General features: G+C 46.3%; 1 protein-coding gene across 1 annotated transcript in view; it reads right to left on the reverse strand.

The window, feature by feature from the left end:
* abcc12 (ATP-binding cassette, sub-family C (CFTR/MRP), member 12) overlaps positions 1 to 19,491 on the reverse strand; it is a 114,214-nt gene that overhangs the window by 52,521 nt on the left and 42,202 nt on the right. Inside the window, exons 15-17 of the mRNA XM_068049908.1 lie at positions 19,081 to 19,215; positions 9,329 to 9,428; positions 2,944 to 3,042 (exon numbers count right to left, since the gene is read on the reverse strand). Of these exons, the coding sequence (XP_067906009.1) occupies positions 2,944 to 3,042; positions 9,329 to 9,428; positions 19,081 to 19,215 (334 nt within the window). The remainder of the gene's footprint in view (positions 1 to 2,943; positions 3,043 to 9,328; positions 9,429 to 19,080; positions 19,216 to 19,491) is intronic.

The following is a 19,491-nucleotide window of genomic DNA, read 5'->3' on the forward strand; positions in this document are numbered from 1 at the left end:
AGGCTAGGAATCCTGAGGCGAGTAACTCACCTCCTGACTCCCCAAAGCCTGTCCACCATCTACAAGGCACAAGTCAGGAGTGTGATGGAATACTCTCCACTTGCCTGGATGGGTGCAGCTCCAACAACACTCGAAGCTCGACACCATCCAGGACAAAGCAGCCTGCTTTGATGTTCCTTCACTGTCGCTGGGTCAAAATCCTGGAACTCCCTTCTGAACAGCACTGTGGGTATACCTACCCCAAATGGACTGCAGCAGTTCAAGAAGGCGGCTCACCACCACCTTCGCAAGGGCAATTAGGGATGGGCAATAAATGCTGGCCTGGCCAGCGTCGCCCACATCCCATGAATGAATTTAAAAAAAACCTGGAGATGACCGAAAACCAGTGCTGCCAGGAGACTGTGGCTCACCAGGCAGGTGGTCACAGACATCTATGTCCTCTTCACCAAAGACCTCACACCTCACAACACAGGTCGCCTTGCTCTGCCAGAAGTCATCAAAGTCACTGTGGCCTTGAACCTCTTTGCTTCTGGCTCCTTCCAACGATCAGCTGCAGACCTTAGTGCCATCTCAAAAATGGATGCACAGCACTGTATCTCATTGGTCGCTGATGCCCTCTTTGCCAGAGCTGGACAGCACATTCATTTAACAACAGATATGCAAGGTCAGAAGGCAATGGAATTCACCTCCATTGCTTGATTCCCCCAGGTGCAGAGCATCATCGATTGCACATATGTGACCATCGTGGCACCCAGTGACCAGCCAATGACATCCATCAACCGGAAGGGCTTCCACTCCCTCAACGTCCAACTGGACTGCTACCTCAATGTGTGCGCTCACTTTCCTGGCAGCTACCATAACTCCTTCATCCAGTGCCAGTCCAGGCTGCCTTAGATCTTCACTCCTGCCCCCAAAATGTGTGGATGGATCCTAGGGGTCTGCTGTAAAGGCCTGTTCGGGTCTGCATAAAAAACCTGACCCGAGCCCAACCCAGCCCGAGTCCTTCCAGTTTTTCCTGCACCAGACCCGGCCATTTTTTTCACTTTGTTGCTGATCTGCACAAGCTTAAAATAACTGTAACAAAACCACCTTTTTAGCCTAAAAATTTAATTGACATTGGAGTCACTTACCTGTGATAGAGTGTGTCCAACCCGGCCCGACCCGGGCCCGAATGCCGGACCCGGAAGTGCAATCCGACCCGATTCGAACCTAACACATGTCGTCGGGTCCCATCAGGTTTGGGTCGGGTAGCAGGCCTTTAGACTGCTGCACACTCCATAACATGACCCTCCAGCCAGGTGTGGACCTTGAGGACAGTAAGGCTCTGGAAGGAGACAGCTCATCGGGAGAGGAGTAGGAGCAGGAGGTGAGAGAAGATGAGGAAGAGGAGGCAGAAGGAGATGATTCTGAGTAGCAAGGTGCCCCTGCTGCAGGTCGAGGTGGACTCCTCTTGCCACCCTCTGGGAAGAGGGCCTCCCTCCTCTCTCTGACAGCCTCCAGCAATAGATCCAAGTCGGCATCAATGAAGTGAGGGCTGCCCTGCCTCAGGTGCCAGGCCTCCAGCACCCCTGTGACATCTCGCTTTGCTCTGGTGAAGTGGAAGGCTTTTGCACAATCTGCAGATCTCTCCCTCAGGACAACCAGAGCATCAGTGATGGCTGCAATGGGTCTAAATGAGTCCCACACTACATCTGATCCACCTCCGTTCCTGCCCTCACTGGCTTTAAGTGGACAAGAAGCCTGTCTCAATATTAATTAGCGGTTCACCACAATGAAAATCTGAACTTTAATCAGTTTCCCACTGGAGGCGGGTTTCTGACTCAAAAACAAACCTGACTCCTACTCATGCTTCCATGGTAAAAATTCAGCTCCATATCTTTCAAAATGCACTCACATGCAGTTCTCTAATCTTTCAGTAGGCAGACTTATATCACTTTTACGATAGAGCCAGATATGAATTGTTTAGCTGTTTTATCTTATAGATAGCAAGTGAACATAAGAGTAACAGTTATAATCAACATTTATTTATTTCACTTAACTTGAAACTCCTTGCATTAATGGGCAAATTCAATATTTCTTGGTCAGCCTTCTGGCTTTGACTGGCTCTGAATTAAGATGATTGAAATTCCCTTCGTAGGCCAAGTTAACTGGACTGACTGATCTTGAAAATGGGTTTTGTCTTTTTTCTAATCACAGGAAGTAGGTATGCTGTCTCTCCAACTTCTTCCCTGTTCAGTATTTTACCAGCAGGACTGTAAATAAAATTGGCTATGCCCCTCCAGCCAGCTTCTGAAGAGAAAATTCTCAGCAGACACTCCAAGCTGTTTTCAAATAACTAGGTCATTCCAACAATAATACTTTTAGTCGTTTGGTAGTACAGAACTTGAGTATTGCTGAAAATAGAAACATGTTGTTGAAGCTTTTCATCTTGCACTCGTCAGGATAATTCGCAAGAATGCAAATATAAGGGGGCATCAAATTTATACTGTATGAGAAGAGAGAGCTGATTAGTTGGCAAGCCTCTACCAATCAGAGTCCATTTACCAACCAATCAACACTGTCTTCTCATACAGTATAGATTTTTTGCTCCCTTACATTGGTATTCTTGCAGATTGTCCCAATGAGTGCAAGACAAAAAGCTTCGACAAAATGTCTCTATTTTCAGCAATACTCAATAATACTTCTGTATGTTTTAGTGAACAAGTTTAAAGCCTCACAGCGAACATATCAAACTTTAATTACTGAGAAAAAGAGAAAAGTAATTTGTTTCAAAATGCGTTTTGAGTGATTTGGGAATAAAATATAACAGTGTACCACCAAATGGTGTGACAACTAAGTATTGACATTTTAATGTTCAAATTCCTACAGGAAATTCTAACATAGCAGGTTTCATTACAGCACACAACCTATGTTACAACTTTAATATAATTCTTAGTACCTTACCTTTTTCATCATTTCCATCATTTCCATCCTGCTGCACTGTCTTTGCATTCTCAGCATTTTCTTCTGTTGAATCATTCTTCTCATCAGATATATCAAACGCTAAAAAGTTGCAAAACATTTTTGCACAAACTTTGTATTTGAAACTGCATTGAGTGAATATTTTCTTAATGGTGAGAGGCTAGGAGCTGATGAGAAGTAAAATGATTTAGATGCCATGTACATAAATCATTAAAAACGAGTAAACAGGTACAAAAAGTAATCAAAAAGGTTAATGGAATGTTAGCCTTTAACTTAAGAGGGTTGGAATATCAAAGTGATGCTTCAGCTGTATAGACCCTTGGTTAGACCGCACTTGAGTATTGCTTTCAGTTTTGGACAATACAGGTGTATAAAAGTGGGCCATCTTACAGTGCTGACTTCATTTGCACTGGAGTGCTGACTTGGGGCTGCATTAGAGTGCTAAAGTGGGAGTTTTATGACTGAGGGAGTTCGGTGAGGAGGGAGCGAGGAGCTCCTTTCATTTCCTACCTGTCCTCAAAGAGCGTGTGGGGAGCCGAGAGTTTCCAAAGAGCACAGCTGACTGGTGAGTAAGTCCTGGTGGGTATTTTTCAAACTGGATTGAATTGTAAGTCATTGTTTTAGCAAGACTTAATTGATTTTTTTAATGAAAACAGTCTTCTAAATTTTTAAACTTAAAGGGTTTAGTCATGGAGGAGAGCTTAAAGCCGTGGTTTGCTCCTCTTGCTGCATGTGGGAATCCGGGAACATTTCCAGTCCTTGGGACCAGCATGTGTGCAGGAAGTGTGTCCAGCTGCAGCTCCTGGAAGCTCGGGTTTCAGAGCTGGAACGGTGGCTGGAAACACTGTGGAGCATCCACGAGTCTGAGAGCATCGTGGATAGCACATTTAGAGAGGTGGTCACACCGCAGCTGAAGGGACTTGAGGAAGGAAGGGAATGGGTGACCACCAGGCAGTCCAAGAGAAACAGGCAGGTAGTTCAGGAGTCCCCTGGGGTCCCGCTTGCAAATCGATATTCCATTTTGGAGGCTGATGAGGCTGGTTCCTCCAAGGAGTGCGGACAGAGCCAAGCTTCTGACACCACAAGCAGCCTGTCTGCACAGGAAGGGGGAAAGAGAGGAAGAGCAATAGTAATAGGGGATTCTATAGTCAGGGGAACAGATAGGCACTACTGTGGCCGTCAACGTGACTCCAGGATGGTGTGTTGCCTCCCTGGTGCCAGGGTCCGGGATGTCACTGAACTGCTGCAGGGCATCCTGAAGGGGGAGGGTGATAAGGCAGAGGTCATGGTACATGTTGGTACCAATGACATAGGTAGAAAGAGGGATGAGGTCTTGCATCAAGAATTCAGGGAGTTAGGCAGTAGACTAAAAAGCAGGACCTCTTGGGTTGTAATCTCTGGATTACTCCCAGTGCCACGTGCTAGCCAGTATAGAAATAGGAGAATAGCACAGGGCTGCACAGTGGCGCAGTGGTTAACACCGCAGCCTCACAGCTCCAGCGACCCGGGTTCAATTCTGGGTACTGCCTGTGTGGAGTTTGCAAGTTCTCCCTGTGTCTGCGTGGGTTTCCTCCGGGTGCTCCGGTTTCCTCCCACAGCCAAAAAACCTGCAGGTTGATCGGTAAATTGGCCATTATAAATTGCCCCTAGTATAGGTAGGTGGTAGGGGAATATAGGGACAGGTGAGGATGTGGTAGGAATATGGGATTAATGTAGGATTAGTATAAATGGGTGGTTCATGGTCGGCACAGACTCGGTGGGCCGAAGGGCCTGTTTCAGTGCTGTATCTCTAAATCTAAATCAAATAAATCGAATGCGTGGCTTAAGAGTTGGTGCAGGAGGGAGGGTTTTAGATTCCTGGACCACTGGGACCGTTTCTGGGGAAGGTGTGACCTGTACAAGCGGGACGGTCTACATCTGAACCAGAGGGGGACTAACATCCTTGCTGGCGGGTTTGCTAGTGCTGTTGGGAGGAGTTTAAACTAATTTGGCAGGGGGAGGGGACGCAGACTCCTGGCAGAATAGGGACACAGCTAAACACAGGAAAGCAAACAACTCAGAGGGAACACAGCGGAAGTAAGTTTCAAGGGAGTAAGACCAGGATGGATGGCCTCTACTTTAATGCCAGGAGTATTACAGGTAAAACGGATGAGTTAAGGGCAAGGATTGACACGTGGAATTGTGATATAGTAGCCATCACGGAGACATGGTTGAGGGAGGGGCAGGATTGGCAGCTCAATATCCCGGTATATAGAATCTTCAGGCAAAACAGAGGAGGGAGTAAAAGAGGAGGGGGCATTGCAATATTAGTTAAGGAGTCAGTTACTGCTGTAAGGAGAGATGATATCTTGGAGGGGGCATCAAATGAAGCTTTATGGGTAGAGTTTAGGAATAAAAATGGGACTGCCACATTGCTAGGTGTTTATTATAGACCCCCAGATAGTCAGCGGGAAATTGAGGAGCAAATATGTGTGCAATTTGCAGAGGTGTGTAAAAATAATAATAGGGTAATTATATTAGGTGATTTCAACTTTCCGAACATTAATTGGGATAGTCATCGTGTTAAGGGCTTAGATAGAGTGGAGTTCTTAAAATGTATACAGGAGAACTTTTTAGCTCAATATGTAGAGGATCCAACAATGGAGGGTGCAGTGCTGGACCTAATTCTGGGGAATGAAGCCGGACAGGTGGTTGATGCGTTGGTGGGGGAGCATTTTGGTGATAGCGACCACAACATGGTACAATTTATGCTTGTTCTGGAGAAAGAAATAGACAAGTTGCAAAAAAAGGTTTTGGATTGGGGGAGAGCGAATTTTAGTAAAATAAGGCAGGATCTGGCCAAGGTAGACTGGAAAGAGTTACTTGTCGGGAAATCTACAGAAGTGGGGGGCATTCAAATGGAAATGGGGAGGGTACAGGCCCAACATGTTCCCTCTAGGATAATAGGTAGGAGCAACAAGCCCAGAGAACCATGGATGACCAGAAACATTCAGAGTACGATGAGAAGGAAACGAGAGGCTTTTAGCAAATACAAGGAAAGCAAATCAATGGAAGCATTAGTGGAGTACAGAAATTGTAGGATGGAGCTTAAGAAAGCAATTAGGAGAGCAAAGAGGGGATATGAGAAAGCTCTGGCTGGTAAAAGTAGGGAAAATCCCAAGATATTCTATAAGTATATCAATGGGAAGAGGATAACCAGGGAAAGAGTAGGACCCATTAGGGATCAAGGGGGAAATCTGTGGGTGGAGCCAGAGGACATTGGTAGGATGTTGAATGAATACTTCACATCTGTCTTCACCCAAGAGAATGAGGATGTAGATATGGAACTCAGAGAGAGAGACTGTGAGGTTCTCGAGCAAATTGTCATAGGGAGTGACAAGGTATTAGAGGTTTTGGCAGGCTTAAAAGTGGACAAATCTCCAGGTCCGGACGATTTGTGTCCCAGGATGCTGTGGGAGGCGAGGGTGGAGATTGCAGGGGCTCTGACCCTAATTTTTAATTCCTCTCTGGCCACAGGGGAGGTGCCAGAGGATTGGAGAACATCTAATGTGGTCCCACTATTTAAGAAAGGTTGTAGAGATAAGCCAGGGAACTACAGACCCGTGAGTCTCACGTCAGTGGTAGGGAAACTATTGGAGAAAATTCTGAAGGAGAGAATCTTTCTCCACTTGGAGAGGCAAAATTTGATTAGGAATAGTCAGCATGGCTTTGTCAGAGGGAGGTCATGCCTAACAAATTTGATTGACTTTTTTGAGCATGTGACTAGGTGTGTAGATGAGGGTAGTGCAGTTGATGTAGTTTACATGGATTTCAGCAAAGCCTCTGACAAGGTCCCACATGGGAGACTTCTCAAGAAAGCAAATGCACATGGGATACAGGGTAACTTGATAAGGTGGATTCAAAATTGGCTTAGCTGTAGGAGACAGAGAGTGATAACAGACGGCTGTTTTAGTGACTGGAAGCCAGTGTCCAGTGGTGTACCACAGGAATCTGTGCTGGGTCCCCTATTGTTTGTCATTTATATAAACGACGTAGATGACTATGTGGGGGGTAGGATCAGTAAGTTCGTGGATGACACAAAGATTGGCCGAGTGGTCAACAGTGAGGGCGAGTGTCTTGGGTTACAGGAAGATATAGACGGGATGGTCAAATGGGCAGAAAAGTGGCAGATGGAATTTAACCCTGAAAAGTGTGAGGTGATACACTTTGGAAGGAGTAATGTGACACGGAAGTATTCAATGAGTGGCCTGACACTGGGAAGTTCCAAGGAACAAAGGGACCTTTGCATGTTTGTCCATAGATCTCTGAAAGCAGAAGGGCAGGTTAATAGGGTGGTGAAAAAGGCATATGGGACACTTGGGTGGCACAGTGGCACAGTGGTTAGCACCGTAGCCTCACAACTCCAGCGACCTGGGTTTGGTTCTGGGTACTGCCTGTGCAGAGTTTGCAAGTTCTCCCTGTGACTGCGTGGGTTTCCACCGGGTGCTCCAGTTTCCTCCCACAGCCAAAGACTTGCAGGTTGATAGGTAAATTGGCCATTGTAAATTGCCTCTATTGTAGGTAGGAGAATGGTGGGGATGTGGTAGGGAATATGGGATTAATGTAGGATTGGTATAAATGGGTGGTTGTTGGTCAGCACAGACTCAGTGGGCCGAAGGGCCTGTTTCAGTGCTTATGACTCTATGACTTGCCTTTATCAATCGAGGCATAGATTACAAAAGCAGGAAGATCATGTTGGAGTTGTATAGAACTTTTGTAAGACCACAGCTGGAGTACTGTTTGCAATTCTGGTCGCCACATTATAAGAAAGATGTGATTGCACTGGAGGGGGTGCAGAGGCGATTCACCAGGATATTGCCTGGGATGGAACATTTAAGCTATGAAGAGAGGTTGGATAGGCATGGGTTGTTTCCGCTGGAGCAGAGAAGGCTGAGGGGTGACCTGATCGAGGTGCACAAAATTAGTTGAAGGATCAGTCACAAGGGGACACAAGTTTAAGGTGAGGGGCAGGAGGTTTAAGGGGGATTTGAGGAAGAACTTTTTTACCCAGAGGGTGGTGACGATCTGGAATGCACTGCCTGTGAGGGTGGTAGAGGCGGGTTGCCTCACATCCTTTAAAAAGTACCTGGATGAGCACTTGGCACGTCATAACATTCAAGGCTATGGGCCAAGTGCTTGCAAATGGGATTAGGTAGACAGGTCAGGTGTCTTTAATGCATCGGTGCAGACTCGATGGGCCGAAGGGCCTCTTCTGCACTGTATTATTCTGTGATTCTGTGATTCTGGGTGGAATTCTATGCTCTCCCCAGCGGCGGGTTTGGAGGTTTGGACTCCGCCACCATCTCGCCTCTGCCAAAATTTAGTCCTGGGCGGGAAGGCCTGTGAATGGCCTTCCTGCCCCACTGCCAGTTGAGGTTCTTAAGTGGGTAATTAAGCCCCAATTAAGGGCCTCTTCCTGTCGCAGCTGCAATCACCCGTGTAGCAGGGGCCCCTGTCACCGCACGGGAAGCATGGCACGAAAAACCATGTGGGCCTCTTCCCAGCTGCAGGGGTGGGGGGTGGGTCCATTGCTCAAAGGCATTTAGAGCCTGAAAGAGGGACCCGGTGTCGGGAAGGGGGAGCCGCTGAGGGTGCGCCATGGCACTGCAGCTGCCGGCTTCTGAATGGCCAGCAGCTCTGCAAGGCCAGTATTTCCAATGGTGTGGTCCTACATTGTGCCAGATTGGCGGGCCTTGCCTATAAGAGCTGATGCGGGGATTGCGGCATCAGTTTCCCCTGACGTCGCGAACCTGCTGCCAGCACAAAGTTCCACCCTCCACCTCGGGAAAGAGACATTTGCCTTGTAGAGGGTAAGTGTCGATTTACCAGAATGTTACTGGGGTTTAAAGGTTTAGATTGTAAGGACAGCATGCATAAACATGGCTTATATTCCCTTGAGTTTAGAAGATTGAAGAATGATTTATTTGAAGTTTTTAAAATGAAAAGAGGATTCAATAGGGTAGGTACAGAGAAACTATTTCTTCTGGTGGGTAAATCCAGAACAAGGGGGCATAATTATTAAAATTAAAGAAAGACCAGTGAGGAATGAAATCTGGAAGCATTTTTTCCACACAAAAGGTAGTGGAAAAGTCTCCTCCAAAAAGCTGTGGATGCTGGTTCAATTGAAATTTCCAAGACGGAGATCAATAGTTATTTTTAGGCAAGGGTACAAATGATATGGAGCAAAGGTGGGTAAATAAAATTGATGTACAGATCAATTGTGATCTAATTGAATGGCAGAACAGACTGGAAGGTTTCAATGACCTACTTATGTTCCTTGGTGATGCCGTTTTAGGTAAAATACCCTTCTTAATGATGGCACGCTTACCAGCATTATCAGAGCCTTTGAACCTTGTGCTTGAAGGAGAAGTTCCATCCAGGTTTCCTATATCAGAACTAAGTGGCGTCATGCTGCTATCTTCTGAACCCTATATGCAGTATGGAATAAATACTGAGCTGTAAACTCACATTGTAATATGTAGCCCAGCTGCACAGGCCTCTCTAGCATGTAGTTATGTATTTGAATCTGAGGCTGACTTGTTTCTTAAATTGCCTACCTCAACTATAAGAATTTGATCAGTTCTGAGCTTGCAGCCAGGACTATGGATCCAACTCAGTCTGGTGACCTCAATTGAGCTCTATTGTTTTAATTTGCAAATACCTGATATTTGTGCATTATTAGCCATTTAAGGTCCATGCCCATTTTCCCTAATCATTGTCCTTGTTATTTTTAGTGGGCCTCTTTATTTATCTGCTGTAAGCGAAGAGAATGGTTTGCAGGAATTGCACCTTTCCATGATGGTGCGTCACCTTGAATCTTGCATTATTTTTCATTGGTTTTATGATAAAGAGAGATCGACCGTTGACATGCTGTTCTCCCTTCGTCAGATACAGGAGAAATGCCGTGAACAACAGATGCCCCTCTACATTGCTTTCATTGATCTCACCAAAGACTTTGACCTCGTCAGCAGACGTGGTCTCTTCAGGCTACTAGAAAAGATTGGATGCCCACCAAAGCTACTAATTATCATCACCTCATTCCATGACAATATGAAAGGCACAATTCAACATGGTGGCTCCTCATCAGACCCCTTTCCTATCCTGAGTGGCGTGAAACAGGGCTGTGTTCTCGCACCCACACTTTTTGGGATTTTATTCTCCCTGCTGCTTTCACATGCGTTCAAGTCCTCTGAAGAAGGAATTTTCCTCCACACAAGATCAGGGGGCAGGTTGTTCAACCTTGCCCGTCTAAGAGCGAAGTCCAAAGTACGGAAAGTCCTCATCAGGGAACTCCTCTTTGCTGACGATGCTGCTTTAACATCTCACACTGAAGAGTGCCTGCAGAGTCTCATCGACAGGTTTGCGGCTGCCTGCAATGAATTTGGCCTAACCATCAGCCTCAAGAAAACGAACATCATGGGGCAGGACGTCAGAAATGCTCCATCCATCAATATTGACGACCACGCTCTGGAAGTAGTTCAAGAGTTCACCTACCCAGGCTCAACTATCACCAGTAACCTGTCTCTAGATGCAGAAATCAACAAGCGCACGGGAAAGGCTTCCACTGCTATGTCCAGACTGGCCAAGAGAGTGTGGGAAAATGGCGCACTGACACGGAACACAAAAGTCTGAGTGTATCAGGCCTGTGTCCTCAGTACCTTGCTCTATGGCAGCGAGGCCTGGACAACGTATGTCAGCCAAGAGCGACGTCTCAATTCATTCCATCTTCGCTGCCTCCGGAGAATACTTGGCATCAGGTGGCAGGACCGTATCTCCAACACAGAAGTCCTCGAGGCGGCCAACATCCCCAGCTTGTACACACTACTGAGTCAGCGGCGCTTGAGATGGCTTGGCCATGTGAGCCGCATGGAAGATGGCAGGATCCCCAAAGACACATTGTACAGCGAGCTCGCCACTGGTATCAGACCCACCGGCCGTCCATGTCTCCGCTATAAAGACGTCTGCAAACGCGACATGAAATCCTGTGGCATTGATCACAAGTCGCGGGAGTCAGTTGCCAGCGTTCGCCAGAGCTGGCGGGCAGCCATAAAGACGGGGCTAAAATGTGGCGAGTCGAAGAGACTTAGTAGTTGGCAGGAAAAAAGACAGAGGCGCAAGGGGAGAGCCAACTGTGCAACAGCCCCGACAAACAAATTTCTCTGCAGCACCTGTGGAAGAGCCTGTCATTCTAGAATTGGCCTTTATAGTCACTCCAGGCGCTGCTTCACAAACCACTGACCACCTCCAGGCGCTTACCCATTGTCTCTCGAGACAAGGAGGCCCAAAAGAAAGAAAGAAATGATGAATAAAAGCCTCATGTAAAGAAGAGCTTTCTCACATTTGAAATGAAACTAGTGAGGAAGGTCTACTTGCATCTGTAAGTTGAATGCTTGCTTTCACAATTTATATTTGAAATTAAATAAAAGGAAATAGAAGAACACATTTAAGAGGGTAGGAATGAAAAAAAGTTGATCAATGTTCCCAGTTTTTGAAACCATATTTTAAAAAGATGCAACCAAAATTTTCCTTTTCTGTACACATTTAACTACTATGTACAAAGTTATAATAAGTCAAAAAGGCGTGGAAAGGAATTGATGCTTTTAGTTACCAATATGTGAGTATAATAATGACCCTGACACCTCTAACCCTTGGCTGACGCATTGAGTTACTTGACCTGGAGATGTTCTCTGCCAAACTTTTACACTCTGTGACTTGACACTGTAACACATCGTTTTGTTCAGGGGTTAACATCCTGCAGTGAATACTGAGTAGGTGCTACAGTAAGTATGTACTATACTGCAACTCCTGGAACATTGGACACCTTCAATTTTCCTGATGTCAAAAGCAGTGCCAGACATGTATATGCTCTATTGCTGGAACAATCAGACGCCCATTATCGCATTATTTTTAATGAATTTTCATTTGCTGGTTGCTTGATATGTACAGAAACATAGGGCTTTAGTTTAAGTGCCCGCCGTCACTTTCGGCAGCGAGCTCAAAAAATGGCAGCCTGCACGCCTTAGAGCATCCGCAATCTCCCGTGCGGTGGCTCACTTAAATAGCCGGGGCAGCCCACCCTCCTCAATCACATGGAGGGAGCGGGTTGTTCGACGCCAGCAATGGAGTCAGCTGCCTGTTTGCAGGCACTGGCACCATTTTTAAAGGGCAGCCAGCCCTGACAGCACATTTAAATTTTTAAAGATACACACACCCAAAATTTTTCAAATAAATTTCTAACGCCCCTTTCCCACCACCCCCCAATAACAATTACATTAAATATTTGCCCTTCCCCCCCCAAAACACTTACCTTTTAAATCTGACCTTCCCCCCCCCCACCCCGATGCACAAAGTTTAAAGTTCACCCCTTCCCACCATCCCCTACACCCATTCTGTTTATTTAACCCCATCCCTCCCACACTGAAAATCTTAACTCCTCCCCCCTCCCCACCAGTGTCACACCGGCTTTCCCCAGACGGGGAATCGAAGGCATGGGAGTGTCAGCTGTCGCACTGAGGATCGTGGCGGGACCTTAAAATTAAAGGCAAGTTTATTTAAATTTATTCAACCCATTCATTTAAATAATGTAATTTAGTTCCTGTCGCCCAGCGGCAGGGCGGTGTCACCAAGGAGCCTCACAGTTGCTGGGAGGATCAGACCAGGCCCTCCCGGCATCAGCCTCCGTGGCAGACTTCTGCCGGAACAATCTTCCGGCCAGCACCCACTGCACCCCCCCCCCACTCCCCCAAACCCCGCCATAGAGCCTGACCTCTGTGGGCTTGGTAAAATCCAGCCCATAGACTTTCTACTCGCAATGAAGGTCATATTTTTAACTTGAAATAATAACCATGGGTGGGGGCAGTGAACGAAGATTTTAATATATGTAAAATCCTAAGCCCACTCTTTATGAACAGACTAGTTATATTATCACACAGAGGCAATCTTTCCCACTGATGTTACACAAAAGTGTAATTTCATTTAAAAAGAGATGATGTCCCGCAATACACTGAAAATATTATTAACACTGCAGGGCATTGTAGTAGCAAGTGTGATAGCAAACAGTGAGTAACCTCAGAGAAGAAGCAAATATTCAACATTGAAGACTCACAAACAACAATACATTAAAAAAAAGTTGACAACAAAAAAGTAGGGCTGATTTCTTGATGAGACACTCCTAGTGCGGAATGGTGTTCTTTGGAGCTCTGGGCAGGAAACCATGAGGTGGCACCCAAGTTTTCTGTTTATTCATTTAAATGGAGAGAACTCAAGGCCTGTGGGCCTCTGATTTCCTCACTAGTGCTCTCTGCCAACACCACTCCACACAGGGAGCATCCAATTGGCAGATCAGCCCTATAGAAGAGCAGAAGTTTTAAAAAAAACTAACTGATAGTACCAAAGAAGGGTTAAACAAGGAACTAAAGTGATGAAAGGTCACAGACCTGAAACGTTAACTCTGTTTCTCTCTTCACAGATGCTGCCTGACCTGTTGAGTATTTCCAGCATTTTCTGTTTTTAATTTCAGATTTCCAGCATCTGCAGTATTTTGCTTTTGAAATAAAGAATGGAATTGAAAAAGGCCACTTGGCCCAACAAGTCTACTTTTCCCAGTGATGAGAAACTTCAGCCAATTTACGACCTTCGGGTTTTGGAAATCCGCCATTCGCTTCTTCCAGCCCACCAAAGCTTTCAGTCTGGCCCTGTCTGTGATTGTTCAGTGTCTGTGATTGACGACGGGTTGCCTGGGCAGGGTAAGTGCCGATAATGGCTGTGCGGGGTAAAGGGAGAGACAGGGGCCGAGAGGAGAGAAGGAAGTGGGCCAGCACACAGCCAGAGGTGTGGGGTGGAGCGGCACTGAGGGAACACAGAGAGACAGAGTGAGCGAGTGAGTCAAGCAACACTTTAAACAAGCTCCGGCCCGGAGAGCAGAGGGGGAGAGAGAGAGAGAGAGTGGGGGGACCACAGAGAGGGGGGGTGGGGGGGGGGACCCAGAAAGGCGCACAGGGAGGGAGGGGGAAAGAGAGAGACATGCAGAGAAGCAGAGAGAGGGAAGAGAGAGAGGCACACAATGACAGAGAGAGAGGGAGAGAGAGACAGAGAGAGAGAGAGAGACAGAGACAGAGACAGAGGGCTGAATCTTAATCGCACGCTGTGCTTTCAACTCGGCAGCCATCCGACACAGAAGTGCCACCGAGGAGCCCCGCAATATTACATGCAGAGGGGGCGGCTGCCGCATCCCTGGCAACGGTGTCGGTTGCCACCATGCAGGTGGCAGCACCATTTTTAAAGGGCTTTAAGCCCTTAGATGACGTTTACATTTTTAAAGGCAAACTAATTGGCATTTTTATTAAACAGGTAATAAAGATATGGAGGCCCTTCCCCAACCCCACAATGGTCATTTCAATCCCCCAAAATAATCAAAACATGCCTTTTTCCCTACCCGATCTTTAGTCCCCAACCTTCTAACTTTTGCCCTTCAACACCTTCCCACCATCCCCACATCCAATAAGAATTGATTTCCCGAAGTTCTCACCTCAGAACTCCAGAACTCCATATGGAGTTCTGAAGGCGCGCGAAGCATGAATGGCGGCTGTAAAATTGGTGTGGGACGGCCGCCGCCTGAAGGTAAGTGAGTTTGCATCTACTTTATGTTAATCTGCATATTTAGATGATGGGCCCGCCATCAGGCGGTGGGGGGGTGGGGGGGGGCCGCGGGTGGGGGGGGCCGCACTGAGGTCCCCCCGCCGCTGATAATATGTGGCAGACCCTTCTCAACGTTGTGGGTTGAGGCGGGCCTCTCCCCCCAGAGTTTTACCCGCCCCCGCGCCGTAGGTCATGGCGTGAGGGGCTGGTAAAATTCAGCCCAGAGAGAGGGAGAGAGAGCGACACAGAGAGAGGGAGAGAGGGCGAGACACACACACACAGAGGGAGAGGGGAGGAGACAGAGAGACAGAGGGCTGTATTTTAAAGCCCCTCCACCATTGGGAACGGTGACGGGGGGCAATGAAGATCGGTACAGTGGAGGCCCACCACAGACCAGGACGAGGCAGGCCCCGTACCGATCTTGGCGGAGGTGGCGAGGTCTCGTGGCAGCTGCCCCACCACTCGGCGACAGGACCCCCATTTCAATATGTAAATCAATTTACATACCTGATTTAATGAAGGTCTTGTTGCCTCCTTAATCGCCGCACCGCTCTTCATTTGGGCGTCCGACAATGCCGCGCCTTCGAATGTGCGTTTGGGGAAACGTGGCGCGACACCTGTGGGAAGGGAGGAGGAGGCTTTTTTCTCTGTGCGGGGGCGGGTGAGCGGGGTGACAGCGCTGCAGATTGGTCAAAGGGGTGATGGGAAGGCGTAAAGGACGAAGGTGCCGAACTTTAGATGGGGGGAGAGGTCAAATTCTCAATATTGGAAATCCAGGGCGGAAAACGGCAGGAATGCTTGGAAATTCCAATGGGGGGGAGGTGGGAAAACACATGGAAAGGTCATTTAATTCTGTTTTGTGGGCCTTTACATTTTAAATGTCAGTTGAGGGCTGTAAGCCCTTTGAAAATGGCGCCGGCGCCTGTGCATTGGCGCCGGACGCTGTTGCTGGCGACGGCTCGCCTGCCCCCTCCACGTCATCACGGAGGGCGGGTGCTGTGGCCATGCAAATGAGCCACCGTGTTTGAAATTGCGCTGGCTCCGTGATGTGGTGCCCATGAGCGCGGGCCACATTTTTTTACATCCGCTGCCTACTTTGGCAGCAGACTCTTAAAATGCAGCTCAGAGAGAGACACACACAAAGAGAGGGGAGAAAGAGGGGGGAAGAGAGAGGGATCAAGATCACTCCTGACAGATCGACATCTATCTGGAATAGTCTGCATCGCTACATCAAGTATGCGGGCAGACATTGACTACTTGTGCAAGCATAAACAATGCCAGGTATCTCACGAAATCAGTGTCCAACATAGTGATGAGAAAGTAAGTCAATAACTTTGTCTTTTCATTTAAAGCTTGCTCACATAATGCACGCTTTTATCTATCCAAAATTTGCTCACCGGCCCCCTATATAGGACAAAAATTGTAATGTGGCCCCCCACGCAAAAAAGTTGGACACCCCTGCAGTTTCCAACCTTCAGATCCAAAAGAGCAGCTTTAAAAAAAAATCAGAACTGACAGTTCTGGTGTTAAAATTTACTTCATCCTTCATAATTACATGATGTACTAATTGTATTAAATGCTGAAATGTTGGAATGCTGAGATCACTTTGATGATTTTATACAAATGCATTGATCTACCATCTTGACAGTAATCAAAGATTAACAAACGGAAACTAATGTTTCTGCACATTTTAAGTGGCCTGGAAGCATTTGTATTCACAACAGATCATTAACAGTGCTATAATCACACAATTCCTTGCCAAAAAACATTTTCTGACTTTTTTGTCTTCTGCCACTAATTTTCAGACCTTTTGGTCTTTGGCCACTCACGCTCCTGTTTTCCACAGATAACTGCTTTTTTATGGATTTTGCCACATCCATTTAATCAACTGAGCAAAAATGCAACAAAATCCCTCCTTCATATTTAAAGGTACCCCAGGAAAACGCCACAGTATCTATCTATGCTTATATTTCCTCTATTCAAACTCGGTCAGCTATATTTTATGGATGATGTTATCATGACCCCAGCACTGAGGAGCGAACTGTGTTTCATGCAGTATTTGACCATCTTTGTCCTTGGTTATTTTGTCCTTGGTTATAATGCTCAATCATTCCTAACCAGATATTTAGCCTGTTTTAGCTATTCGCAGTCAAAATTGTCAGGTTAATGTTGGAATAATAACCTTGTTAGCTGAATTACTTCAACACAAGATTTGTCTGCCTTATCTAGATAAAGTTCTGCTTTAAATGAGATTGTCAGATTAATAAGAGTTGGATTAATGAGACATGACTGTAACATAACTCTTTACCAGCAAAGGCCCAATTAGTTCACTTGCAGCTAGGTGACTAATTAAAGCAGTGTGAGCTCAAGAATTTCTCTAGTGACCCAAATATTAATAGGACAGCATAAAATTCACAAAGCAGCTGATATCGTCTTACCCTGACTGCAACTTATGTCCTGTACACAAAAAAGGAGGACAAGTCCAACCCAGCCAATTACCGCCCCATCAGTCTACTGTCAATCATCAGTAAAGCGATGGAAGGTGTCATCGACATTGCTATCAAGCAGCACTTGCTTAGCAATAACCTGCTCGGTGACGCTCAGTTTGGGTTCTGCCAGCGCCACTCAGCTCCTGACCACATTACAGCTTTGGTTCAAACATGGACGAAAGAACTGAACTCAAGAGGTGAAGTAAGAGTGACTGCCCTTGACATCAAGGCAGCATTTGACCAAGTATGGCATCAAGGAGCCCTAGCAAAACTGAAGTCAATGGGAATCAGGGGAAAACTCTTCGCTGGTTGGAGTCATACCTAGCACAAAGGAAGCTGGTTGTGGTTGTTGGAGGTCAATCATCTCAGCTCCAGGACATCACTGCAGGAGTTCCCCAGGGAACCATCTTCAGCTCCTTCATCAATGACCTTCCCTCCATCATAAGGTCAGAAGTGGGGATGTTCGCTGATGATTGCACAATGATCAGGACCATTCATGACTCCTCAGATACTGAAGCAGTCCGTGTAGAAATGCAGCAAGACCTGAACAATATCCAGGCTTGGGCTGATAAATGGCAAGTAACATTTGCGCTACACAAGTGCCAGGCAATGACCATCTCCAATAAGAGAGAATCTAACCATCTCCCCATGACATTCATGGCATTACCATCGCTGAACCTCCCCACTATCAACATCCTAGGGGTTATCATTGACCAAGAACTGAACTGGAGTAGCCAAAAAAAAATGTGGCTACAAGAGTGGGTCAGAGGCTAGGAATCCTGCGGCGAGTAACTCACCTCCTGATTCCCCAAAGCCTTTCCACCATCTACATGGCACAAGTCAGGAGTATGATGGAATACTCTCCACTTGCCTGGATGGGTGCAGCTCCAACAACACTCAAGAAGCTCGACACCATCCAGGACAAAGCAGCCCGCTTGATTGGCACTCCATCCACAAACATTCACTCCCTTCACCACCGACGCACAGTGGCAGCAGTGTATATCATCTACAAGATGCACTGCAGCAATGCGCCAAGGCTCCTTAGACAGCACCTTTCAAACCCGCGACCTCTATCAACAAAAGGACAAGGGCAGCAAATGCATGGAACACCACCACCTGCAAGTTCCCCTCCAAGTCACACACCATCTTGATTTATATATCGCCGTTCCTTCACTGTTGCTGGGTCAAAGTCCTGGAACTCCCTTCTTAACAGCACTGTGGGTGTACCTACCACACAGGCAGCACAGTGGTGCAGTGGTTAGTACTGCAGCCTCACAGCTCCAGCGACCCAGGATCGGATCTGTGTATTGCCTGTGCAGAGTTTGCAAGTTCTCCCTGTGACTGTGTGGGTTTCCACCAGGTGCTCCGATTTCCTCCCACAGCCAAAGACTTGCAGGCTGATAGGTAAATTGGCCATTGTAAATTGCCCGTAGTGTAGGTAGGTGGTAGGAGAATTGAGGGAAGGTGGGAATATAGGATTAATGTAGGATTAGTATAAATGGGTGGTTGATAGTTGGCACAGACTTGGTGGGCCAAAGGGCCTGTTTCAGTGCTGTATCTGTCTATGACTCTACCTCACATGGACTACAGTGGTTCAAGAAGGCAGCTCACCACCACCTTCTCAAGGGCAATTAGGGATGGCCTAATGCTGGCCTAGACAGCAATGCCCACATCCCATGAATGAATTTTTTAAAAAAAATTTCTTGTATTTTGTTTTGTTTTTGCTTATGTTGTTGAAGGTTCTTTCTTAATAAATACTTCTAATGTACATGTATAAATTAGACCTTGATATATACTTGAAAGGAATGCTGTATCACTTGATGTGTGATAAATGGAATACAAATTGCATAAGGATGTAACTAAGGGGGTGCAGACTTTGCAGCCAAGTTCAACTGTTACAAGGTATACAAGGTCAGAAAAGCATAATAAGTTTCAATGTAAACGTTCTGCTTACATTTGGTTGGTTCATTTGGTAATTGCTGAACAGGCTGGCATAGTGTCCATTTTCACTCATTAATAATTCATGTTTTCCTTTTTCCTTAATTTTGCCATCCTCTAATAAAAGGACATCATCACAGTGTTGTAAATACTAAAGATAATAAAAAAATGGACATGGGTTATCTGTACAGTTCTTATAATGTTTTTGCATAGCACTATGTGCTTCTAGTATGAAAGCCAGCATCCCTCTATAAAAGCTACATAGATATTACAATGTGGTAAGATCAAGATAAGCTACTTCACATACTCTGACAGGCAGTATGAACTATTCAGAAATGAGTTACAGACAGAATTCAATGTAATTTAATGTAATAAATGTTGAAGTATAGCGCCCATATTTAAGTCATGCCTCTTAATGCAAACTTTA

This window comes from Heterodontus francisci, chromosome 17, assembly GCF_036365525.1.
Source record: "Heterodontus francisci isolate sHetFra1 chromosome 17, sHetFra1.hap1, whole genome shotgun sequence".
In the NCBI taxonomy this organism is placed as follows: Eukaryota; Metazoa; Chordata; class Chondrichthyes; order Heterodontiformes; family Heterodontidae; genus Heterodontus; species Heterodontus francisci.